This window comes from Leptonychotes weddellii, chromosome X, assembly GCF_054177405.1.
Source record: "Leptonychotes weddellii isolate Sample4059 chromosome X, ASM5417740v2, whole genome shotgun sequence".
In the NCBI taxonomy this organism is placed as follows: Eukaryota; Metazoa; Chordata; class Mammalia; order Carnivora; family Phocidae; genus Leptonychotes; species Leptonychotes weddellii.
The window spans coordinates 94,338,325-94,365,630 of record NC_138385.1 but is presented as its reverse complement, the minus strand read 5'-3'; the positions used below and the strand labels follow the sequence as shown (position 1 = coordinate 94,365,630).

Sequence of the window (27,306 nt, the reverse complement as noted above, 5' to 3'; positions counted from 1 at the left end):
TTGCCAATTTATTTTCCAGTAGTGTTCTTTTGGCGAGTAGAATTTTTAAAATTTTGACAGAGTCCAGTTCATCAGTATTTTCTTTTATGGCTAGTCCCTTTTGAGCCCTGTCAGAGAAATCTGCTTCCCTCAAATTCATGAAGGTTTTTCTCATGCATTTTCTTCCAGGGGTTTTATAGCTCTAGCTTTTATGTTTAGGTCTATGATCCTTCTATAATTACTACTTGTGTATGGAGTAAGGTAGGGGTCAAAATTCAGTTTCTTCCCATATGTATATTCAGTTGTTCCAGAACCATGTGTAAAAAAATTTTTTTCTTTTCCCCCATTGAATTAACACCTTTAAAAAAAAAAAATCACTCAACTGTATGTTTGTGGGTCAATTTCTGGACTCACTGTTCTGCTCCAATGATCTATATGTCTGCTTTCTTACCAAAACCACACTGTCTTGACCTCTGTAGATTTAGTCTTAAAATCAAGTCGTATAAATCCCCCAGATTTGTTCTTCTCTTTCAAGATTATTTTAGCTATTTTAGAACCTATGCATTTCCTTTTTTAATTTTATTTAAATTCAATTAGCCAACCTATGCACTTCCATATGCATTTTAGAATCAGCTCATGAATTTCTTCAGAAAAAACGCTGGGGTTCTGATTGGCCATTGATTTAAATCTGTTATTGCATTTGGGGAGAATGGACATTTTTAGCAGTGTCCTCTGATCCCTGAATATAGTACAGCTTTTGATCTTATAGGTCTTTAATTTCTCTTAGTGATGTTTTACAGTTCTTAGTGTAGAGGGCCTGCACATCTTTTGTTAGATTTATCCCTATGGATTTGATATTTTTGATGCTATTATAAATAGTATTCCTTTTTATTCTCCAATTTTTCATTACTAGTATATATAAATACAATTGATTTTATATATTGACCTTATATCCAGTGGCTTTTCTAAATTCACTCTTTAACCAGTTTTTATAGATTCCATAGGGTTTTTAATCTACACAATTATGTTTGATAATGACAATATTTACTACTTTCTTATGTTTTATTATACTAGTGAGAGTTGATGTTTGATTTCTTCCAGTCTTAGGGGAATGCAGTCGGTGTCTCACCATTAAATATGGTGGTAGCTATAGATTTTTCAGAGATGAACTTCGTCAGGTTTTGGTATCAAGACTTCATAGAATGAGTTAAGAAGTGCTCCTTTATTCTCTGTTTTCTGAAATAATTCATGTAAATTGGTATTATTTCTTCCTAAAATGTTTTATGGAACTCACTGGTAAAGCCATCTGGGCCTGGAATTTTCTTTGTGGGAAGGGCTTTGATTAAGAATTCAAGTTCTTTAGGAGATATAGGACTATTTATATTTTTTATTTCTCCTGCTAGTTTTTTAAAGGAATTACCCGTTTCATCTAAGTTGTTGAATATATTAATACTATAGATTGGAATAGGCAGAAAGACCAAAGATATCACTTGAGGCGATACTTGAAGAGAAAGGACTTAGGCAGACAAGGAGGGGAATCCTGACTAAAGAATGGTGTGAGAAAAGACATGGGGCGGGATCTGCAGTGGTGTGTGTTGTTGGACATGGATTGTAACGATCTGGTTGAAAGAGAAGTTTTGGGTAAAAGAGAAATGGAAAATGTTAGATAGCCCAGACCTGGATCAATACCATATTGAGGAGTTTAGACTTTATGTAGGCAATTAAAAAGCCCTGGACGATTTCCAGGAAATGGTACTTCAAGTAGATGGATTTGGAAAAATGGACTGGTAGAAAGCAGAGAGTGGCACCAAATGCAGATGTTTTAGAACTGGTGCAGTGTGCAGGGGTGAGCAGTGCCTCAGTGAAAGGAGTCTGATCAAGCATAAAGCTGGGAAGAGTAAAGTGCTTAAAGTTTTCTCAAGACAAAGGCCTCTGAATATTTATTTCTCTGCACACAACACAATGTTATGCACCTAGTACATACTTATCTCATTCTGTTATTGCCTCTGTTCCCATATCCCCCTCTTTACCTAGACATCCAGCATCTTCAGGAGAAAAAACTAAAGTTTATTCATGCTAAAGTACTAGTGCCTAGCATGGAGTAGACACTTAATACCAAGTGAATGAAGGACATCTGAAAGCGACTGTGAATGAATGAATGAAAGGCAGAACAAAGAAAAACTCTATCAGTTAGGATAGGCTACATTAAGCTCTGTTAACACATAAACCAACAAAGCTCAGCACTTTAACACAATAAAAGTCCCATTTCTTCATCACACAAAGTCTGATGTAAGTCTAGAACATGTAGCCCCCAGGGAGCAGAGGAAAAGAGAGGAGCAAGCTCTTGGGGAGGTCTTGTAAGGACCAAGCCTACAAATGGTGTACATTGCTTCTGCCCACATCCCACTGGCTAGTAGCCGACACTCTGTCATTTGGCCCCAATCCAACTGCATAGGAAGCTGGAGAATACAGATGCACACACAGATATTTGGTAAACACTAAGGACAATTAGGATGGAGTGAAAGGGAGAAACTATTACTACTTCCAGCCTGGAGAAACCTAATCCCTAGAGACAATAAGAGACTTACAGAAGATGGCCCACACAGACCAGAGACCAGTTCTGCCAATAGAGCTCAGTCTCCCTGGCCTGCCTTTTAGGGTTTAACAGTTACCACCCCGGGGCTTGCATACTGCTACCTAATTTTTAGATGCCAACTCCTCCAGAAGGAACTGTGAGCAGAACGAAGTACTAATAGACTCCGCTGTCGGTTACCTGGTAGCTCCAGCCAGAAGCACAAATGGAGAGAGGCACAATGTGGGTCAGGGCAGGAAGTTTTGATGATGAACCTCCCGGGAGGCAGCAAAGCAGTCCTGCTCTGGGAGGCATCTGTGCTAAGCTCATGCCAGCTGCCTAAAGAGAACTCCATATCCTCTCTGATCTGGAGTCTCCTGTTCCAGGATCAAAGTAGCCACCTCAACAGAGCCTAGAATGCATGGCGAGGGCACGGCAGCCACGGGATTTGCTGCTGGGGTGTGTCGTGTGTAGCCAGAGGTGTGAGGGGAGCACCCTGTCTGCTGCAGGAGGGTGAAATAGGACGAAGGAGGTTGCCTCCCTGGGTTGGGCTGTAGTTCCCGTTTGGTTTTCAGAGTTGGTATGAGGGTCAGAGATGAAGAAGGCCAAGCAAATGGCTCAACGTTTGACACACAGTGGGTTCTCAGGAAAAGGTGCTGCTGCTGATCGTGATGATGAAGGAACAGGAGAAACTAAGTCTCCCATCTTAAAAAAATAAAACTGGGGGGAGGCACTGCAGAGAGCCTGTTGCTTTTCCCCTGGAAGCTGCCTCCCTAAGTAGGGCTGTGGACTGTCCCCCGCTCTCAGGCACCAATCAGTGGTAGATGCATTTAAATAGAGTGAAATAAGAAACGCAAATAAAATGGCAGAACTCTCAGAAAATGAGCCATCAGAGAAATGAGGAGTGAACCAACTGGAGGAAATCATGAAAGAAAGGACTAAAAGACATATTGGAACTGTAAATGAAGAAAGTAAGAAAGCCATTTTCTACTGCCCTTCCCCTCACTCCTACTGTTCCTGCACTCTGGCTTTGCTGTTACTCAGACCCTCAGACGTGAGCCCACCCAGGAGCCTTTCCTTTTGCGGCTCTCTCTGCTCGCAGTTCTCTTACTGCGCCTCTTCACTTAGCTCCCCGCTTCACCGGATTAGGTATCTGCTCAGATGTCACCTTTGAGAGAAGCCTTCCCTGACCACCGATCTCAGTTTGGGTCCCCCCAGAAGTAGACTCCGAGACAAGGATTGGAGTCCTAGTGGTTTACTTGAGCAGGCAACCCAAGTAACACCTGTTGGGGAGTGGGGGAGAGGAGGGAACAAATCTAATTAAGATGTGCTATCAAGCAAGTACCGTGTGGCAGCTGGAGCTCAGTCCTGCTGGGGACATCCGGGAGAGGTGGAGACCACATTTCTGAATTAGCTTAACCTCAGAGGAGGGTATCTGAAATTGTGGAGGGCTGCTCCCATGGGAAGGGGCGCCTGGGTGGCTCAGTTGGTTAAGCGACTGCCTTCGACTCAGGTCCTGGGATCGAGCCCCACATTGGGCTTCCTGCTCAGCGGGGAGCCTGCTTCTCCCTCTCCCTCTGCCTCTTCCACCGCTTGTGCTCTCCTGCTCTCTCATTCTGTCAAATAAATAAAATCTTTAAAAAAAAAAAGGTCATGGGAAGCAGCCTTTGGAGTGAATGCCAAGGGGGGACGCTGGCAAGGCACTGAGCTTATCTGCTTTACCACCCTCTGCAAAACAGCAACCTCATCACTCTTTATCCCCTTAGCCCACTTTCTGACTTCCTTCTGTAATGCCACCTGATATTATATCTGTATGTTTGTCATCTGTCTCTCCTGCTAAACAGCAAGCTCCAGGAGGACAGAGACTTCATATGTCTCTCAGTGCCTCAGGGAGGAATAGCACTCAGTGGATGCTCAGGAATTATTTGTTGAATGAGTGACTATTCAGAGAAAGATGGAAACTTGTTGTTGACATTATTACCCTCAGCACATGAAAGTGTGGGAGAAGCAGGGCAGAAGTAAGTTGCAGGAACAGAGGTGATTATTACACAGGGGAGGGCCATGGCAGGTGCCTGATTAATACTTGCTGGTTTTGCTTTTTTTAGAGGTTTAATTGTCATTCCAGTTAACATACAGTGTTGTATTAGTTTCAGGTATACAATATAGTGATTCAGCACTTCCATACATCGCCTGATGCTTCATCCCCATCACCTGTTTCACCCATCCCCCTACTCCCCTCCCCTCTGGTGACCAGCGCTTCTCTATGGTTCAGTCTGTTTCTTGGTTTGTGTCTCATTTTTTCCCCTTTGCTCATTTGTTTCTTAAATTCCACATGAATGAAATCATTTATTTGTCTTTCTCTGACATATTTTGCTTAGCATTAAGCTAGCTCCATCCATGTTGTTGCAAATGGCAAGATTTCATTATGTTTGATGGCTGAATAGTATTCCATTGTATGTATATATGTGTGTGTATACACACACACACACACACACACACACACACACACACACACCACCTCTTCTTTATCCATTCACCAGTTGATGGACACTTGGGTTGCTTCCGTATCTTGGCTATTGTAAGTAATGCGTTATAACCATAAGGGTGCATGTATCCCTTTGAATTAGTGGTCTTGTATTCTTTGGGTAAACTCCCAGTAGTGCAATTGCTGGATCATAGGGTAGTTCTTTTTTTAACTTTTTGAGGAACCTCCATACTGTCTTCCACAATGGCTGCTCCTGTTTGCATTCCCACCAACAGTGCAAGAGGGTTCCCCTTTCTCCTTATCCTCGCCAACACCTGTTGTTTCTTACATTGTTGATTTTAGACATTCTGACACGTGTGATATGATAGCTCATTGTGATTTTGATTTGCATTTCCCTGATGATGAGTGATGTTGAGCATCTTTTCATGTGTCTGTTGGCCATCTGGATGTCTTCTTTGGAGAAACGTCTGTTCATGTCTTCTGCCCATTTTTTCATTGGATTATTTGTTTTTTGCGTGTTAAGTTTTTTATAGATCTTGGATACTAACCCTTTATCAGATGTGTCACTTGCAAGTATCTTCTCCCATTCCATAGTTTGCCTTTTAGTTTTGTTGATTGTTTCTTTCACTGGGCAGAAAGCTTTTTATTTTGATCTAATCCCAATAGTATATTTTTGCTTTTTAATGCATAAACAGTGAAGACCACATAATGATTCGTTTCTTGGTCTGATTTTCCTGGGTACTCAAGGATTTCATTCTTGTCATGGCCATGATAGCGATAACTTTTACCCCGTATACCAAACGGAGGAAACCACCACCACCACCAAGAGTTTCTTTACAGGATGGAAAATGTAATATACTCATAAAATTCAGGCTAGTCTTGGTCTGTTAGAGAGCCCAGGCCCTCACCCAAGACAATGGTGAAAGGAGTGTGAAGGGGACTGAGAAAGGAAGGGGGGTAAGATTGACGAAGTGCAGTCCAGGGAAGAAGGAGGCAAAGGAAGGGCCTGACAATCTGTGAGTCCTCACTAACAACTGAATATTCAACTGGGATTTTCTCAGTTTTTGACATGAGCCTTTTGAGGTGTATCCAAACAAGCAAACCCACTCCAAAGCCCCAAATCCATACTTGTTACTAAAAAAGCCCTGATAGCCCCACAGTTCAGACTCTGAACCATCTGCTCCAGGCCCCTGGCTTAAATTCACCCCAGGAGGACAGAAGTTCTGGAATTTGTTACCCCTGTAATGGCTGTTTGCTTGGTCTGTGTGGATTTGCAGAACACCCTACCACAGAGGACGTTGTTATTTCCGGAATGGGCTTCAGTCAGTAACCAGTATCTGACAAAGACCTGGGAGGGCACAGTGGTGAGCCGACGCAGTGGTGAGGGAGGCAGGAATCTGGCACCTCTGCATGTCACTTGTCCCAGGTGGCTTTTGTTCTGGAAAGAACAAACCTTTGCCGGGGTCGATAATAAAGGCAAATGTTGTGCTTACCAAAGCTATTGGTTTGACAGGCTGTGACGGAAAGTTTTTTAAAAAGTCAGAACACTGACGAAACTCATTCTTAAACAAAATGAGATTCCCCAGTTGTGCTTAGGTACTAGCTACTTTCTCTCTAGTATCTTCACATCTTCATGTAAACATCTCGGCCCTAATATTTAATTCCCTGGAGAAATGACAGAAGGGACCCCATGACCGCCCACTAAAAGGGGTCTGTCCCATATCTACACAGGACTGAATCTATACCTTTGATTGAATTCACTGTAAACTTTTGGGAAACAGTCAGTTTAGAAGGTATTTTATAGGTTGTGTGAATGTAATTAAATAATAAATGGTTCTCATTTATTACTGGAATGATCAAATTAGCCAGCTGTTTCTGCAGTAGATGAAATTCTGTCACAAATGCCTCTTCCTGACATTGATCTGTTGGTAGAACAAGTAAGCTGACCCTCCATGTGACTTGGACCATTGCTTGGGCTCAAAACAGGTCTCAGGCCTGATGTCATTGACTCATGCCATTTGATTTGCAGGTTGGTAGCATTTGTGTTTTGACCTCAGTTTCTATTGCTGCATGGGTCTGAGGCTGTAAAAGAAAAACAATAAAAGCGTTTCTTTACTCTTCAAAGGGATGATACAGCCCATTCCTTTCCTGATCATGCTCTTTTGCCAAATTGATCTGGCCTTGGTGTCTCTGACCAGTGAAGCTCTGCACTGTGACTCTCGAAGTTGCTATCCAGAGCCAAAGGGCACTTTGAAGGCACAAAGCCAGGTGGCGCTGGGCGGCTTGCTCCGGGATCACGGAGAAGGCATCTCCGCATGGGCTAGGCGTAGGCACTCCTGGGCACTCATCCATTGCCTGGGAATTGGCACCGAAGCACAGTGTTTTGGCGGGCGGAGTGCTGCAGTTTTCACTGGGTAGGTGACTTAGGGAGGTGTGTGTGAGGACAAAGAGCGACTGCTTGTAGACTCCTAGAGATAATTTGGAGGTAGAGTCGGGAAGAAAGAGCAAAGGTGGAAAAAAAGCACTCAGAGAAGCAGGAAAGTTGAGTCCTATTTAGTGTGCCCTCCCGCACGATCCTCATTTTTGTGGATAACCCAGAGCAACTCGTAATTCAGCCTGATGTCTATGCCTCTAGTTTTCAAGAAAAAGCTTTTGCTAATGCTTACTGTAAATTGAGGGGGTGGCTTCGGAGATGTTTTCTGAAGAACAAAAACTTTTGCAGATTATTTCCATAGCATACCAGTGCAGTTAACAACTTTAAGTAACCTCATTCATTCATTCATTCATCAGGCATTCATTGAGCGCCTACTACGTGCCTGATATTGTATTTGGTGCTGAGATATAGAGGAGAAATATTCTTTGTCCTGAAAAAGCATACAGTCTGACAGGGAAGTAAGCAACTACAACCATGTATGGATAGATGGATAGTATTGTCACATTGACTCAAGCCCCACCAATTCAGAAATTATCATAATTTGGGGGAAGGACTGTATTTTGCGGTAGTCCAGAAAATAGGTTTTCGAAGCAAACTAAAAGAGAAGAGATGAAAGCATTGATGATCATTCCCCTACCTAAAAGTACAAATGACTTAAAGAGCCATAAAAGCATCCACTAACATGATATAGCAATGAAAACAGAATCCCACTTTGATAAGCAGATGAGGTATCAAAACATTCACCTAAGAAGGGCAAGCCCCTGACTTCACTGTTGCCGTATGCGTTGTGGGGAATGGGACCTATAGGAAGGAAAAGTGAACAGAAAGTATGAAGGGAAATGCTAATACGTTAAGGAGCATGTCCTAAGCCAAGAAAGGGATAAATGAGTAGCCATGGCGATGAGACAGTGACTTCAGTGAATCAGTGTAGTGCAAACTGCTATAACAAGTAACCCTCAGTGTCTCAGGAGCTTAATAAAATGCAGGTTTATTCATAGTTTGTATAATATCCAAAGTTGGTTTGTCTTCATTGGTGGGTATCTCCTCTCCTCGCTAGAGTTCAAGGGTCCAGGCTCCTTCTGTCTTATGAATCTACCTGATCTTCAGCATGTGGCTGCTAAGGTCTCAAGAACATGAAGGATAATGTGTGGGAGGTTTTTATGGGCTGTGCTGGAAGTGGTGCAGATCACTTCTGCCCACATCCTACTGCTGGAACTCAACACATGGCCACACCCCACTGCAAGGGAGGCTAGGAAATGTAGTCTAGCTGTGTGCCCAGGAAGAAGAGGAAATGACTTTGATAATCAGCTAGGCCAGATTGCCAGGCTGAGCTGGAGGAAGAGGTCATTCCGCTAACGGTCAGTTTGGACATATGGACAGTGACCCTCTGGCTCCCTTACTTTGGTGTCTCTGATGCCTGGTTGAGAATCTCAGGCCTTCTGGGTCATTAGGGATCCACCGTCATTTCCTCCATGCCATGCGTCCCACTAGCCTTGCTTTGTCTCTCATCCCCATTTTATCTTATCAAGTGCTTACTACTACCTGATTACATCCTTCCTTATTAATTTACCTACTTCCTGGCATTCTTCCTACCTGGATATAAGTTCTACAAAGACAAGGATTGTGTCTCTAATGTCCACCACTGTATCCCAGTGCCTAGCATAGTGCCTGGCACATGGGAGGTCCTTAATCACTCATTGCTCTATGAATGAGTGAAACAACTGGGCCACGGGAGTCTTGAATAGCTTCATGGAGGAGGTGCGACTTGGGCCAGGTGTTGAATAGAATTTATCTGGGAGGAAAGAGATCAGGGAAAGAAAGGAAATAGATTAAAAGGAGACAGAAAAGGCCCCAAGACGTATAGACTGAACCATTTATACAGTTGAGCCATATCCATTCAACCCACATAGTTGAGCTCCTGTAACACGTACGTCAGTGTTCTAGACTGTTGCTTAGCTAGAGGATGCAAAAAGTACACAATAAGGCCCATCACTATCCTCAAACAGGTTGTGCTGAGCTCTGCTTTGGGGGCAACTAAGATACGTCTCGTTATATAGCAGGTCCCTCATCCTGGCCACCAGGGCTTTCCACTGAGCGACTTCAGTCTCCCTTCCTGGGATGACCATAGTCTTTCCACATGGACATGTGCTCCTGTGCAGAGCAGTGGTGTGAGTTAGAAAGTAGGATAGTGAGGCAGAAAGTAGTGTGGGGCTGTGGAATCAGATGTACTCACTTCAAGTCCTAGGTCTAGCATTTATAAACTTTGGGCCCTTGGGCAAGTTTCCTAACCTCTCTGCACCTATTCAGTATATATAAGCAGATAATCAAATGTGCCTCCTGGGTTTATTGGGGGAACCAAATGAAATTACCTCTGTCAAGAGCCTAACCAAGTGCCCAGTTCACACACAGGCTCACCAAGTGGTGGTGTCTCCCTCCTTGATGGCCCCTAACCTGCCCCTCTCTGCCTCACACAGCTCCTGGTCCAGCCGCAGAGAGCTTCTCCCGGGACTCACACTGACTCTTTTCAGCCTTCATACTGGGTTGCCTCATAGGAACTGTCAATATTCACATCCTTTTTACCTCAAAATGGATATGGTATATGGTTCTTTTCCAGCAATTGTATGTGGTTCTCTTCCAGTGTTTTCCAACTTCGCTGCTAATCCTATCCATCAGCCCTCCTCCCACTTCATACCTCTTCCCTATACCCCTTCCTGCGCCACACAGCATTTCTGTTGAACCTGTATGGCACTCTGTGCCTCTCTCAGGGTACACACTTGATCCCATGTGGGATTATCACCTAATCTGTCTAATGTAGCTACGAGGTTATAAATTCCCAGGGGCACCGATGGTTTCTCTTGCTCCTTAAAGTACGACTGCACAATACCTTGAACTTAATAAGAGGTGACACATTCTATTTTCCAGACCCAAGTGTGATTAGACAGGAACTCCAGTACACTTGGAGGGACTAGGCTTGAAATAGGCTGGTGAGCCTCGGAACCATGCCACCCAGCACTGGGGCCCGAGGCCCTTGTCCTCTAATGTGACCCTCTAGAATCAGTTGCCTGCTTTAACTTTTTTCTCTCTTCTCCTCTCACTCCTGACTGCCTCCGTAGCAACTCAACCTGAGAAGAGAAACAAGACAAATTCCTTGAACATGGGAGGGAGAAATAAGGTGTCATTTATCTATTTTGAAAGATTATTGAAGTTTTTGGATCCTCATTTGCTTATTTAAGAGCTATTTATCAGTTTCGTATGGTTCAGTGTAGTCTTGGTATTTGGGCTTATTCACAGTTGTTCATAGGTGAACTGGCCTGATCCCTGTGTGTGGTGCACTCACCCAAATGCTTGGTAGAGAGATCCCCAGAGTGGCTATGCATAGCTTCTGACGGGCCTGTGGCCTTCAGTATATTCTGTCATTGCTTATGGAGTTTCTATCATAGGCTCTGGATTCAAAAATGGCTAGTTCATTTCCCTTTTCCCTGCAGGTGCCAACATATGTGTTTGATCTCTGGGATAGATGCCAAGACCTCCAGGCTTGATTTTTCAAGTCTTCTGGAGATCAAAGGCTCTCCTCATCACCACATGGGTTTCTCTGTGCTGTTATTCAACAAAGCCAATCCAGCTCCTCCAAGGGCCAATGGCAAAGTTCCCAAGAGAGAAGGGAGGAAGAGAAGGAACTCCCAGATTTCTAAATATTGCAACCCATGGGGCAGATGAGTATAAGGGCAAGAAGGCATGTATTATTTTCTCAAGCTACAAATTAAAAATACAGAAATTTTAGATAGATTCACTTATTTATGAACTAGATCCACCTGAATGGGCTGGCCAGGAATTTCTCAGTTTTGTTTTTATGTACCCAGAAGAATATACAGGACCTTAACAATCATTGTATTCAACACCTTCAGTCATTTCATGTGACTTTTAAACAAAGTACTCCATTTCCAGTAGAAAATATCCTAAAGACAAAAGAAAAACAGAAAGGAATCTAAAACTGAATTGAGTTGTCTTACTGTAGTCATTTTGAGACTATTCAAATAAGAAATTGTGCCACTGTCATTAAGAATCAAGATTTTCAGCCTAAGAGAAAAGAGATCAATTATAAAATCAAGACACTTAAAACCTGTAATCTTAGATTTGAATTGGAAATAGCAGTTTGAACTCATGATTTAGCTTCACCTTCTGAAACTTACATATTCTCTAGCTCTATTGAAGAATCCTAGAGTCAATGACAACCCAGCAACAATGAATACCCCTGGCATGCAGAATGTGGTCTCTTAAAGCTGTTCCCTTTGAGGGGAGTCAGGGCTTCTTGGAGAAAGGGCTGATTCCAGGTCCCGGGCAGCAAACATGCAAGATGAACCGGAGATATCTTATCATACCTGAAACTCTGAGGAGGAAACAGACCTTGAGAGGTCCAACTCTAATGCCACACAGGAGGTAGGACCCTAGGAATAGCCAGGGTGCCTGATCCATGCCCCTGAGGAAGGCAGCCTCCTCCAGACAGGCCTCCAAGCCACAGCCCTCTCAGCTAACATCCTAACAGAATCCAGAGCTGACGAGGATTCCTCACTGCCACACTTGAGGGATTTTGACAACAAATCCATTTTGAGCTATTTTGGCATTGGGGAACTTTTAAAATTAGCCAGCAGCACAATCAAGACATCCCACATTTGAAATGCACATGTTTGTGTGCTGTGAGGATTACATTCCTAAATCCCCCAAGACTATTGGTGCCCTGACCTTATTCCCTCACCCTTATCACTTCAGTGCACAGAAGCCTGATTTATAGCTCCCAGGGACTGCATTTGTTGTCTGAGGGCTTTCTCTGGCCAGGGAGCCTGCTTTTCTAGAAGTACCAGGGAAATACTGCTCTGGTGCCTAGGCAGTCCTCAACCAATGACTGACAGGAAGTGGTAGATAAATACCCCAACTGCCTCGCCTCTAAAGTGTGTGTTCTGCACTGACTCCCAAAGGATCCAGCCCCAGTTACCCATAGTGCTCGAGAGTGCACCCTTTATTGGCTTTCTTCCCTTCCTTTTCTCACTTCCCCCAATACCTCCTATTGGCAGCTTCCTGGAATTACCTCCTAACTAAACGTGGACCTGAACTTTTGTCTCAGTGCCTGTCCTGGGGAAACCCAAACTCTTCATTCTCTGAGTCTGTCTTCCATGGGCAAATAAAGAGGGGAAAAGCCACTATCCATGGAGGTTGGGCCTCCCTTGGTATCGCTGCAGACTCAGCTAGACTAAGGCTAACTGAGTCACAAGAGAACACATCTTTTCTGACCAGATTCAATGTATCATGCATTAGGTGTTCCCCACTCATATAGCTCATGCCTTGTCTTTTATAGAGAGCACAGAACTCATAAATGTCTAGGCTTTTGGAGTGGAAAGGTCCTTGGAAAATAATTCCTTTTGGCTCGCAGTCTCATGTATTTATAGCTTCTTTGTTGGCCCAAAAAAGGGCATTACTTCTCCTCTACTTACAAAGATACTAATTAGCAAATAATAATTCTAAGTAAGTGCAGTAGAGGTGGTATGTGGGGCCTTTTGCAAGTATTTTTAAATTTTCCACTGTCACTGATGATCTCTAAGTAAATTTTAAAAGCCTAATCTCTACCTAGGAGATTTATTAGTATATATAATTGGGTGTCACGTGCTAAATACCTTATTGCTTCACAATTTAAACAAGCCAAGGGCATCTGTCCAAGAAGACAAGGGGCTCCATGCATGCACCATATTGGAAACAGAACCCTTTCCTCTTACATCCAGTGACTGTGTGCAATGTCTCCTGAAACAGAAGGGTGACTTTCACATGCATTTTCTGACCTGCGTCTCCCATTCCAACTCTACTTTCTTCCCTGGAATGTCAAAGGTGCCCATGTTCATGACATCACATCTGTAGTTTGAGCAGAAATGAAGGGACTTTAAAACCCCATATTCATCTTTGTGGGCAGAGTGCCTTCCTTGCTCTCCATTTTCCTGCTTGAATTTCAAGGAAAGCTGAGTACCTACCAAAGGATGATACTCATGTTCTTCCCTGCAACCAACCTCAGCTGGTTCTTTGCAAATAGTGAAAATAGATTTGTGACATTCACCCTTTTCTAAATCTTGGAAGTATTTCTTAACTCTCCATTTGGTTCTCCTGAAAGATCAAATTCCTTATTTCTGATCAGTGTTATCTTTTCTCCGCTGAAACCTGTTTGCAAACTTGTAAAACTGCCCTTGTCTCTTTAAGGGGTGTGAGGCTGGTGAAGCAAGTGTTGAGCCAAGCTCCCTTCCCTGCCCCCTCTGATTTAAGCTCAGGCACCCATGCCTTGAAAACTGGAACAAATGTGTCACTTCTTAATGATGGGATGGTCATTTTCAGTCCAGATTGCTGGAAGGGAAGCACTTTACCACCAAGAACATGATGTCCTTTCTGGCAAAGCTAACCTTGGGATTGACCTAATTATTAAATTGAGCTATTCAGATAGTTTTTGTAGGGCAAAACAGCTGAATATCACTAATTTAATATTGTTCACCCTAATACCTACCTTGTTGCCTTGGTCTCTCATTCCTTAAACTAGTGCTGCTCAACATGTGGTCTGCTGACTGGCAGCGTCAACCTCCCAGGGGAATGTGTTCTTTGCTCACTTGGCTGAAGTGCTTCTGGAATCCTAAAATAAAAATGGCTGATTTCTTGGAGAACAGATGAGAAGTGTTTTGGGTTTTTGTTTTGTTTTGGAAGTACAACCTGATAGGTGGCAAATAACGACTAAGAGAGATGAAAGGTGAAGCGACCAGGCTGAACAATTGCCAAGGGAAGTGTGTGGGTCAGGAGACCTGAGCTTTGGTGTTGCCTCTGCCAAAAATCAGCTCTGTGATCTTGGGTCACATCTTCAAATCTTGGCTTTCCTCATCAGTCCATGAGAGGGGTGGCCTAAACAGTAGCTTTCAGTGTGTTGACTGCTACCCAGAGCCAGAAACACATTTTTACCAGCACGCACACACGTGACAGAAACAGTAGCTTCACAAAACAACACTACAGGGAGTGCATTTGGTATTTTCTATTCTACTCTATTCTGTTTCATTGTCTTAAAAATGCTAGTCTTGACCTGCTGAATGGATTTCACAATCCACTGCTGGGTCATGCCCTATGGTCTGAAAAAACACAGAACTCCATAATTCCCGAGGTCCCTCCCAGCAGTAGAATTCAATGATTCTGTTAGATGCCTAAAGGAATTTTCTTAAAACAATAGCTGAGCTGCGACAGATGGCTATGTGCTTACATTCTGGAGGAAGTGCGTGGTGTAGAACATGGCAGCAGAGTGACCTAAAGATAAACCCATAAATTATAAGCCACTTCTGAGAATGTATAGTGCTGCGGCTCTGATAGCGACTTGGGACAATTAGCATCTCCACGTCATTACACTGAATGCTGCCCCAGTAAACCAGTATCAGACACTGGAGACATGCAGCTTGTCAGAGAGACCACAGGCTCCCTGATTGTGGGCAACCTTCTTTCTAGTTTCCAGATTGTAAGGTCCCCCAAAGAGTGGTCTCTAGTGGCCTCATCTTTGTTTACACTTCACTCACCAAGAAGACAGGCAAATAAAGAAACAAGAACCTTCGAGAGCTCCAGACTGTCCTCTTTTGAACTGTGACCTCCCCCCAATCATGGCCTCTTGGTCTTCGTTTGTTTGCAGGCCAGGAAAGGGTACGATACGTAGTGAGCAGGGACATGGCAAGGGCGTTATCCTTTCACTGGACTCTCAGAACCGCTCCAAGAAGCCTCTAAGACTGCCACTGCACAGAGCAGGGCACAGAGGCCCAAAGAGTTCAGTCACTTGTTCTGGATCCGTTGCTGCTGTGATGAACCCCCATCTTGCCAGCCCAGAGCTCAGGGTCTTTCCCCAGTGCATCTGCTATCGCTCGAATGCAGAGCCCATCTCTTATTCTGCATCATGCAACCTCACTTATCCTGATGACTGGTAGAAAACGGAGGCATAAACGGAGCAGGACAGGACTCAGAGAGTAGAGAGTCCAAACCCTCATTTGTAAAGATGGGGAACTGGATCCTGGGAAGGTTCCATGACTTGCACGAGAGTGCAGAACTGCAAGTAGAACCCATGCCTCCTGTGGTCTTTCCACGGGATGCCCGACATGAACACAGCAACAACAGTAACAGCAATAATTAAACAGTACTCGTAGTATGAAGCATCATTTTGTTTTAGAAGTTGGGGCAGTATTTCTAGAGGAAAAATCGTCCTAGATCCTTTTAGTGTATAAATAAATACACAGACATGTTCTGTTCCGTGGTGCTGGAATGTTTCAGGACACTGGAACTTGTCAGAAGGCCTCGATTTGTCTGATGCTGAGGGGTCCACACTGGATGCTTTGTCCACCGTGGAGAACGAGTCTGAATTATTGTGGTTCTACAGAAAAGGCAGTCCAGCAGGGACAGACTAGGAACCTGGCTCTGGTGTCAGGCTGCTCCACAAGTGGCAGGAGCCTCAGTGCTCCTCACCCTGCTCCCTCCTCCACACTGCCAAACAGAGTGGGCAAGGGGCTGGTTACCAAGGAAGGAAGGGCAGGCAGGAATAATGGTTGCACTTGGTGAAATCCCATCCCTCCCTACGTAGCTCCCTAACAGATCTGAGAGCCCAGGCAGCAGCAAGAGAGACCCTGAGAAGATTTCTGTTTTGCTTACCAAGCTGATGACAGCTGAGGATTGGCTTCAGCATAGCAGGGACCTGGGGAGCAAATTGGCGACATATCTGTGACACTGACTCTTTCAGATGCTCATTAATATATTAATGTGCTAACACATTCCCTGCTGCTTTCTGTCACAGGGCATCAAAATGGATGGTTTGTGGAGAGCTGTGTTCCTGGCAAGGAACCCTTGTCACGGGGGTGGGTGTGATGGGCGGAAGGGAAGGAAGGAAGGTTAATTAGATCGGATGTGGGTAGTCTGACCTGTAGGCACTCTAAGAACATTTAAAAATCCAAAAGGCAGTTCCATTTCTGAATCACTCTGCACATCTTTCTGAAATTTTCACCACACATAGCATTCAGACTTTGATTTCAGCTGCCACCTTACCCCTTTTAAACTCTGGAAAGCCTGAGAGAAGGAAGAAGGAACAGCATGCGGAGAGAAACAGTGGCAGGGGTGGAGACTTAAGGTACAGAGGCTTGGAAGCCAGGCCAAGAATAAGCATTTTGCACTCTTCCTAGGGCTAATCAAGCTTTAAGGGAGTGAGAAGTTCATGAGGCCAGGCCAGAGAAGGCAGTATTAAATAAGTACCAACCCTAGCAGGACAGAAGCTTAGGGCAAGATTATTCTTCCCCCTGATTTTCATCCCTTCCCAATAGTTCCTAAACATGAGCCTCCTCCTGTCCTTAGAAATGGGCCTGGCCTTCCCAAGAGAGTGGCAGCCGCTAGTTTTCCTCAATTTCCAAGTCATTTCATTTCAGATGAACCCAGCGACCAGATCTGTGCTTTCAATATATCACTATGAATCAAGGTCCAGACAATTCCATTATATCCGGAGTTTGACAGGGGAATGAACTAAGTTCGGTCTATAAAGACTTTTCACTGCCCTGTGGACATTTCCTATAATGGTATTCTCTTTCAGCAGTTTGGTTTTATGGTGTCTGTTTGTATATCTGGAATTTGACAAATCTCCTGGGCACTTTCTGAAAGATTCACTCAGTTCTTGGTTACATCTAGTCCTATGGATGATGCAGACAGTAGCAGTTCTGAATCTTTTGATTTTGAGAAGTACTGGATACTTTTTATGTGGCAGACGGCCTACTCTACACCTGCCCCCAGTCAGCCTTAGTTTAGTATTGGTCTGGGAAAGAGCAGCAGCTTGGAAGCCAAATAGAGATGATTTCTAGTCCCAGATCATCCATAGGCCAGGTGTATGAGACTTTGGAAATTTATGTATTTCTCTGATACCTGTTTCCTTAGCTGTAAAATGGGAGCAATACTTTATAATCTTTGGGTTGTGTGAAGATACCATGAACGTAATACATGCGACGTACAGCTTGGCATATAGCCCGAGCTCTCTGGGAGAGCCTATAGTTGGACAGGAGAAATGGTACACCCACGTAACCTTTTTTCTGCTGTAGGGAATAAAAATGAGACATATAACCCTATTTCCCATTGTAATCCAAGCCATTACATACCCCTTTGTTGAAGAGCAATAACAAAGGGAGAAGAGGACAAGTACCAGGCAAGGCAAGCAACTGGCTCTAGGGAAGTAGTGGGAGGGTGTATTAGGAAAGAGTGGGAGGGTGTATTAGTTGTCTGTGATTGCGTTAACAACATATCGCAAATTTAGCAGCTTAAAATAGCACCCGTTTACTATCTTGCAGGTCTGGGCTCTGGACACAGGTTCACTGGGTCCTCTGCTCAGGGTCCCACTGGGCTGCAGTCAAGGTTTGGGTTGGGGCTGAGTTCTCATCTGAGCCCTGGGGGCTCCTCCCACGCTCAGTGGTTGTGGGCAAAATGCAGTTCCTTTGAGTTGCAGAACTGAGGCCCTCGCTCCTAGAGGCTGTTGCCATTACTTGCCACACAGCCTTCTCTCCAGTGTGGCAGTTTGTTTCTTCATGGCCAACAAGAGAATGTCTCTGCCGCTTCTTGTCTTTTTTTTTTTTTTTTTAAAGCTCAGCTGATTAGGCGAGATAAACTCAAGAAAATCATCTCCCGTTTGATGAACTCAAAGTCAACTGAGTAGGGATCTTAAACTTCCCATTGCCATATAATGTAATAGAATTCACAGGTTTCACCTCCCCTCAAGCTGGTGGGGGACTACATAGGGTACATACAGGAGAGGACAGGTATCTTGGGGGCTATCCTAGAATTCTGCCTACCACGGCGGCGGGGTGGGGGTGGGTGGTGGGCTGGATGTATCTGAATAAGCAGAGGAGAAACCTCCTTGCTGCACTTTGTATCATTTTTATGAGAACAAACATTATTGGGAGTACTAAGACCACTAGCTTTCAAGGCTGAGCCATGGTGTAATTGTTAAACAGGGAAGAAAGGGGGGCAGGGTGAACCTGAAGATGTGGGACAGCTTTGCAATAAATGGTAGTAGTGCAATGAGCTTACGAATGACTTATCAACTTTCGTTGAACTGTTGCTTAGAGAAAGGGATAGATTTTTTTTTTAAGAAGGAAAATGGGAGTTTTCCCTGGAAGAGCTCCATTAGTGCCTGTATGTCTGCCTCCAGTGGACACATACTCGTTAATGCTCTGTAACCAAAGGACAAAACTGAGAGCAAAGGAATTAAAGAGTTTTCCTTCCCTTCCTCGTCTAAGAGATAAACACAATTGTGGCAACTGATGAGTGAAATGTTCACCTGCTAATGCATGGCAGAAATCCATTATAGCTTGTCAGCAGATAAAGAAAAAGACTACATGGGGAGAGGTGAGGATTCCGAGCCCTGAAGGCTGTCACTGAGAGAGCTGGTTCTTCCCAGGAACCACGTCCTGGCTGCCTGTGTTGGAACTCCTGTGTTAGTCTTTGCATCTGCAAATCCACAGTCCTGAGCAGCAGGCCGAGTTCTGCAGCCCAGAAACTCAGCACTCGCTTGCCCAGTAGGAACAGTAAGAATGTTTTGGGCATCAGCAAAGCAGTGGTACCAAAAAATGCTTTTTTTCAAATAACTTTATATTTTATGTTTAATAGTGAGGAAAGAGAATTTTACAGAACTTCTTTACATTTATTTTATGATTGCTGATTTATGCTTTAATTTGGGACTACCTACTGCAGAAAGGTGGAGATGGAGGAGTGGAGACTATGATCTTTTTGGTGTTAGGGCCTTTAGAAGTCTAGAGGTCTTGGACTACCTCCAGGGAACGGTACAATAGTAGAACAGAGGAGTCAGCTAGAGGGCTCTTCTCCCAACCGACTGCTTCCAGGCACAATCACATCTAAACCATTTTCACACAGAACCAGAGAACATATACTCCAGGAGGGCAAGGATTCTTGTGTGTTTTGTTCTGTGCTATATCCCAGCACCCAGCACTGTGCCTAGGACATAAGAGCTATTTGGAAAATATTCCAGGTGTGGATAGATGTTTCCATTTTCAGCAGTCTCTTCCTGCCCACCACCATGTTGCCCATCTCCCTTCATTCACGTAAGATCCCAAGGCATCATCAGATAATGTTTTGTGTTTCTGATATATACCTCCTGATAAAAAAATAATCTGAGGGCACTTTTCAAATATACAGAGTACTAGGCCTCTGCAGGAAATTCTGGTTCAGGAAGTCTAGGCTGGAGCCCAGTAGTCTGTTTTTGACAAGCACTTCTGATGAGTTTTCTTCAGATGAACACTGAGATAAACAGCAGGAGCTTAGCTCTTCCCCATACAAAGATTAAGGCGCCATGGCCACTTGACCTGGTTTCTGAGGGGCTATAAAAGTCTTCTGGTCTATCCCCAAGTCACCTGGGCTCAGCCCTGAATCCTGGTTCCTACTTTCCTAAAGGGATGGGCCTGGGAGAGGAAGTGCTCAGGAGCCCCTCCACTCCTGGAACTGCCCACTGAACTTCTTGGCCTCTTCTTTTCCCCAGGCAAGCTCTCTGTTCAGTACCTTCTCCCAGCTGCCACTAGCACATGAATTCCCACCCACCTCTACTAAGTTTGATAACGACCTTTGTCCTCTTAGATGGCAGTTGACCTCTGCAACCAGGCAGGGGCTGACTTTTTAGTCAGTCTTCGTCACTGAACCAGAGCATTCCTCCGAGGGTGGCTAAATAAAGCCTCTGCCTTCGCATTCCCCGCTACTTGACACAGGAGAGAAGGGAGGCTCCCATCTAGATATGGCCTGCCCTTTCTACCTCAAGGCCTCCCATGCCTCATGTGAGGCCTGAAGAGGCTGGTTTCTCCCTTAGTGATTCCTTCTAGGTTTTCTTGTCCCCAGAACTCAGTGACCCCTGACTGGTTCACCAAGCACTTACGGTTTCCAAGGAAAGGGCTGAGGTTATAGAGTAAATGACAAAAGAAAAGTGGCTGCCTTTATGCTTGGCCCCATAGAACTCTGCCCTAAAAATACTCTCCCCTACCCAGGAAGATAATTCTGGGATCTCTAACCCTTGGGCCTGAATTATTAGAGATTAAACACCAAGGAAGAAAAAATCTAGGTCAAAGGGAGTAATCTGCTCTGTAGCTGAAGGTGAGAGAATATAATAGAATATTCATGGTTATGGTTGTCCAATAGAATAGCTACCTATAGCTATTTAAACTTAAAGTTTTTATTTATTTATTATTTTTTTTTTTTAAAAGATTTTATTTATTTATTTGACAGAGAGAGACACAGTGAGAGAGAGAACACAAGCAGGGGGAGTAGGAGAGGGAGAAGCAGGCTTCCCGCTGAGCTGGGAGCCCGATGCGGGGCTCGATCCCAGGACGCTGGGACCATGACCTGAGCTGAAGGCAGACGCTTAACGACTGAGCCACCCAGGCGCCCCTAAACTTAAAGTTTTTAAAAAAATAAAGTGTTTAATAGCCAATATGGCTAGTGGCTACCATATCGGATGGCATATCACAGAAATTTCTGTTGCGTGGCATTATTTACAAGTACGGAATTGTCCCTTTGACGCTGCCCACGTGATATTTCTTTAGTATCTTTGGAAATATGTCTGTTTCTATTGGTGGTCCTTGTGATTATGATGCATTATTCTAGGGGAAAAAAAAAAAAAAAAGACTACCGAAGACTGCATTAGAAAAGAAAACCAAGGGGCACCTGGGTGGCTCAGTCACTTGTGTCCAACTCTTGATTTTGGCTCAGTCATGATCTCAGGGCTGTGGGTCGAGCCCTGCATCGGGCTCCACACTGAGCATGGAGCCTGCTTGAGATTCTTTCTCCCTCTCTGCCCCTCCCCCCACTAGTGCACACACTCTCTCTCTCTCTCAAAAAAATAAAATAAAATAAAAATTAAAAAAAAGAAAAAGAAAACCCAAACTAATTGCCATAAATGCAGTACCGGGTGGGGGGAGGAGGATTAATTACCAAAAGGTTGCATTTTCCCCAGTTTTCTTCTATTTCCTTTCTACAAAAGTGTCCTCCCTCCTTTTCCATTTGTCTTCCTGCTTTATCTGTCAAGTATCTTGTTCTGTGTAAGGCTTCCCGGACAAAATGAAATGGTAAGCTGGACTTCAAAAAGAAAAGGATCGGAGAAGAACCAAAAGTCTGTTTGGGGCATAGGAATAAACAGTTGGGCAGAACACGCCCAAATCGTACACTGGGGAAAAGGTGGGAAAAGAAGCAGAGGGAGACAATGAGACTGACTGGGAGAACAGGGGTCTGGTCACGATAACAGGTCTGGCAAGTGAAGCCCTCTGGGCCAGTTCTCACTATTCCTGAGGCTGGCGAGCTGCCCAGGTGCTCAGGAGTTCCCCCGTACTGTAATTTCCTAACCAGAATCCTCCTGCTTAGGACCAGCTCTTCCCATGAGAATTTATCTGAAGATAAATTTATCTGACGATCATTCGTAGGTGATCTCTATCCTAGGCTCAGTATGTACATGAAGACCTAGGGCGTGTTTGGGGGAAAGAGGCCTCTTTCCCTGATCTCTTGGATGAGTTGCAAGGACGGTACCCCTCTCCTCACCTGCACTGTCTGTGGTTTCCTCACCTAACCCCCAGTACCCCTGCAATGGGTTCTTCAGTGCTTGTCCTCTCCCCTAGAAGAAACTAGGGAAGCTGAGCAATGCTTCAAAAGATGGCAGGCAACGGAGTTGGCAAGCAAGATAGGTGAAATAATCAGGGTTGGGGGCCAGGGGTCATAGGAGACAGAAAGCAGAGCAAGGGAGAAGCAAAGTTCAGGTGGGCATCAGGAGCAGGTGTGCAGAACTTTAATTCTGAGGCCCTGTGGCCAGAAGACTGGAGCTAGGGTGACCTTTTTGACTCATTCCTGAGGCTTTTCTCTGCATTCTTGGAAGGCAGAACCCCCCCCACCCCCACCCCGCCACTTCCCCGCATCCCACTCCCAAGCATGGATGGCCAAGAGTTTGTCCAGGTTGATGAGCGACTGTGTCAGAGAGTGCAAAGAGGTGTGGAGAGAAAGTAAGCTGGTCACAGGCAGATGGTTGGTGTCCTGGGGTCTCCCATCCCTTAGCTTGGGGGCAAAGGTGGTCTCTTTCCCTACTGTACGCGACAGACCCTTCTCCAGCCTTGAGTGCGTTCCTAATGTGAACGCAGCGCTCTGGACTTCCACTCCACCCAGACTCCACTCCCGTCCCCCACCGCAGGCTCTGCCAGATGCACAATTTAAAGCTTGTGATGTATAACGGCCCATTTCTCTCTCTGTCTTGCAGCCGTCTCCAGCCTGGACATTGAGAGTAAACTGAGCGTATACTACCGTGCCCCATGGCACCAGCAGAGAAACCTCTTCCTCCCGGCCACAAGGCCACCCTGCGTGGAGGAGCTGCACCACCATGCCCGGCAGAGCCTGCAAGCCCTGCGCAGAGGTAACTGGTCCCCGGCTCGGGGGGCTTTTCGGGGAGAGGACTCAGAGCTTGTCCCATCCAGGGGCTGTTCTTTGTCCCATCAGTTCTAACACCTCACCTTGTTATAGCAACTACTTCGAAATGCTCCCTTTTCTACACGGAAATGAAATTCAGGGGTAATATAACCTGCTTATACATATAATTAGAGATAGCACCATGGTCTAAATATGATAATAAAGAGAATTTAAAAGGAAATGTATAATATTTGCAACATACAAACACCTGGGCATGACTACACTAAAAGACATCATAAAGCAGTCAGATGTTTGTGGCTATCAAAAGTAGGTTTGGATTAAGTAAAGAGAATCAGAAGCCATTCTGAACAAAAAGTAGAGGGAAATGAAGGAGAGTTAAGGGGCAGGAGGACACAACCATCAAAACTGGTGCATTCTGCATACATTAAACATGAGCAAAAAAACCACAGGGGAAAAAAAAACAACAAAAAGAAAACCCTTTGGGTTATAATTAAAAGAGAATTAGGTTTGACTCAGAAATAGGTTCTAGGCTTTTCCCTGACAAGAAATGCTGGTAGAACACAGGTGGAACCTAGGGCACTATTTGTTTATTCAGGACCCTCCTGTGCCTTGTAGGACAGCTGTCATCCTTGGCTCTCGCCTAGTCATCTAACAACCAGAACCTCCCTCGGGGGATGTGCTCCTGTCGAGAACCGATGATCAGGTCCATTCTACAGTGGAGCACGTGGAGGCCTAGAGAGGTCAGAAAACTTGCTCAGGGTCACATACCCCATTAGGCAGAGTTCCAAGAACCCGATCCAGGCCTCCAGACCCCCAGCCAGAGCTCTTTTCCTCCTCACCATACGGTGTCCTAGGAAAATAAATATTTCTCTTTCTCTTTCTCTCACAGTCCTGAAAAAGCCAGAGATAGACACATAGCAGGCAAGGTAGAAGGTAACAGCCTTCTCGTACTTTCCAGTGGCTTAAAACCATTGTAGTTAGGACAAGGAGATTAAAAACTGGCATCACCCTTTTAGAGCCCCCTAAGTTGGGTATCAGAAGTTGGCACACCAGCTTTTTTGGTCTTTGGATTTTTGATGTGGAGACAGATGGTATCTGTACATTCAGTGCCTTTGTTCCAAATTCCCTATGCTCCTTTAAGGAATAGTATTTTCCCAAAGTATTACTATGAAAAAAAAAAACACACATTTTATTGTCACTATGAGGATGGAGAAATGACACATTTGTTTTCAACTTATTTTCTTCCACATGTTTATGACTTTTCCCTTTCTCCATATCCCATCTTCTCCCCCCTTTAACAAAAGAATTAACCTACTAATATCCCTAATGCAGCTGTTTCTAAAAACTCCCCTTGGTTATTGGTGGCAGATACTGTGACACCTATAATAGTGATGACCAATATCCTCTAGAAGTATCTCTGGCATTCTTACTATTCACTTGGATTTTTTAAATTGAGTCACTTCGATTTTGTAGTTGGCTAAAAAGTCCTTCTTTACCAAATTTTTAGTGCAAGCCATCTTCTGGAAATTTTCCTCAACATACTCACCGTTCCTTTGCAGCCTCGATAACCCTTCCCATAATATCCTTTGCATCTTCCCAGTCGTGCCACTTACAAGCTTCTATCATCACTAACCTCTTATAGGCCTGTCTTCCACCATCAATCCATGAGCAACTCAAGAGCTCTGGATGGTGTCTTATTAATTTTTTTATTCAAATCACTTAGCATGAACCTGACATAGAGTAGGTCCTCAATGAATGTGTAAGTAAATCAAATTCTGTAGAAAAGTGCTTGAGCATTGAGGGCATAGAATGATGACACAGGAATCGGATCATTCTCACTAGATACTTTCTCTGATCCCATCATCAGAGAGCTTGAGTTACGTTAGCCCTTTAGACATAATTATTTTTATCCTTTTATTATTATTCATAAGTCATCCCTGATTAGATTTTTCCAGATGCAACCAGATAACATTAAGCTGCTTGTAAGCGATCACATTTCACTGCGTTGTCGGGTTTGGACTTAATGACAGAACTGAGGAACAGCAAGTGCCAATATCAATTTTCTCAGAACTTCCTCCTGGGGGCTGAGGGAGGGATATAATGCCTCCTGGGGTTTTAGAAGGAAGACTGTGGAGCTGCATCTTGTCCTCCACAGACTGGCTTTCTTTGAGGTTGTCTCAACAGCAAATCTTGGGTGTAGTAGTTTTAATAGCACTGCAGAGAGCCATAAACAGGAATTATAGGCATCATAGAATTAAAAACATGCAGTGTGGAATTAAAATTAGAAAGTGACTTTTTTTTTTTAACCTTGTCCAAGAAACAGTAGCTTAGCAGTGCATTCATCAGAATACCACTTCTGCCATCTGGTGGCCATAACTAACACCAGACAACGGCCTTGCTCGGCAGATGCCGCAGTGAGCTTCCCTGGAGGTTCTCTATTTGGACAGCTGGAAGATCCTGGCTTCCACCAGGACTGAGTGGATAATGAAGCCCAGACAAGTAAAGCCGCGGTGGCAGCAGCGCTGTGCTCTTTTTGGAGGTGAGGCTCTAAGGAGAGAGCTGGGAGGACTGAGATCAGAACCTAGAAATTGGCTGCTTTCAAGATCTGCTCAGTAGCAAACCCCTCGGCAAAGCCTACTGAGGCCCCAGCATCGTGCTAAACCTGGGATTCAGAGAGCAATAACTAACATCTGGTCCCTGTCCACAGGGAATGCCTGTCTGGTGAAGGAGACAGGCAAGTAACCAGGTAATTTCAGCACAGTGCTATGGGAGCTCAGAGGAGAGGCACTAATCATGCCATGGAGCTTCAGAGAAGGCTTCCCAGAGCAAGTTACACCTCATGGGGTTTTGAATTACTTAGAATCTGATTCCTCTTTTTTTCCCCTTTTTCTTGGCAATTCTTTATACTCAGAGCCAATAATGGCTCTAAGTGATGCCATCGTTTATGTTTGCAAGACAGGGAGAGAGATTACTAAGTGGCTATAAAGAGATATTTATATTTTCTTTCAAGTTTCAGGGCTGAGGTCTAAGTTCCACTGGTCTAAAGGAATAAGGACCAAAAGTCTACTGCAGTTTTAGACTCTAGCAGATGAATGTTCTCCCCACCACACCGCCAGAGAAAAGCATTATTAGGGAGCTATTAATCTAGCCTGCCTCCTTCCAGCCTAGGGCAAATGAAAGAGAGGTTTAAGAAAGTGTAGGAAGGGAGCAACTAAATGGGAAATTGAGTTCATGTCTCCCTCCCAACTCCCTTCCTCCAGCCTTTTCCTAACCAGTGACACCTGTGTTCTACTCCTCGGCATGAATTTTAAAATGTAACTTTTTCCTTGTGCTGCCCATTTAGAAAAGCCCACTGTTTGCTCGCAGAGACAAACGGGGGCGGCACTGGAGGGAGACACTTTAACGAGGAAGACATTTACCTCAAAAGGGATTTCTGATAAACACTGGCTGTGGCGGCAGAGTTCAGCACCGACTATCTGTACGTGACTTTGTATCTTGGTTCGACGGGGGGGCCCCAGGCATGAGCTCACCGAGCTGCATTTGCAGGCAGGGCGGCCTTTACTGTGGCCAGTGTGTTGGGCAGGGTGTGCTTTGTAGCTCACTGAAACACCCAGAAAGCTAAACTGTGCTCTTGGGTTCTCAGTGATTCTTGTTATGAAGTCAGGACCACTTTATCCCACAAACAGAAATCTCTTGGCTTTCCTCAGAGGTAGCTTTATTCTTAAACCAGACAACTGTCATCATTGGGATTCCTTTACTTTCTCGAGGAGCCTAGGATTTCAAAGGCCCCTGAGTGTTAGGCATGACAGAGCTCAGACGGCTGCAATGGTGTGCTGGTCGCAGGCTCTCTAGAAAAGAAAACATAGATGAATAAGTAGATAGATGGCAGGAAGATAAAAGCCCTGATGTGTAACACCCACTAATTTCTGTGATGTAGATACCCCCACCGTAGCCTGTTTCAAGCTACCAGTGGCCCGCAGAGTTCCTGACCACGCAGCAGCCAGCAGCCCTGAGCCCGTGTGAGCTGACTGACTGCATCGCCCGCCGGATGGCTGGGAGCCCTTGTTCCCGCCACTCCCCAAGAGGCTCTGGCATGCTTGTGCCTGCGATCCACTCCAGCATCAGTGTCAGCAAACCTTCCACCATTATTCTAGACTTTTTTTTGCTCGTGTTGTTTTGAAATGAAGCGCGTTGAAAATACACTGCTTTTTCCAAGCTCAGAGTGCGCCATCTCATACAAGGATTATGAGATGGACCCGCTAAAATATAAGTGCCCATTTACATATTATTGTGAAGTGAAAGTTTAGTTTGGAACCATTCTGAAAATCTTATATTGGTATACAGATGAGCTATATTAGGAAA

General features: G+C 44.6%; 1 protein-coding gene and 1 long non-coding RNA gene across 3 annotated transcripts in view; one reads left to right on the top strand and one right to left on the bottom strand.

Moving 5' to 3' along the window:
* The window catches only part of NHS (NHS actin remodeling regulator), a 345,618-nt gene that overhangs the window by 266,510 nt on the left and 51,802 nt on the right, over positions 1-27,306 (top strand). For both annotated transcript variants that reach the window (XM_081809110.1, XM_081809111.1), the window contains exon 2: positions 22,778-22,930. In XM_081809110.1, coding sequence (XP_081665236.1) covers positions 22,778-22,930 — 153 coding nt within the window. The remainder of the gene's footprint in view (positions 1-22,777; positions 22,931-27,306) is intronic.
* Positions 26,652-27,306, bottom strand: part of LOC145717884 (uncharacterized) — a 53,671-nt gene continuing 53,016 nt past the window's right edge. Inside the window, exon 4 of the long non-coding RNA XR_014141386.1 lies at positions 26,652-26,792. This is a non-coding gene — a long non-coding RNA (uncharacterized LOC145717884). The remainder of the gene's footprint in view (positions 26,793-27,306) is intronic.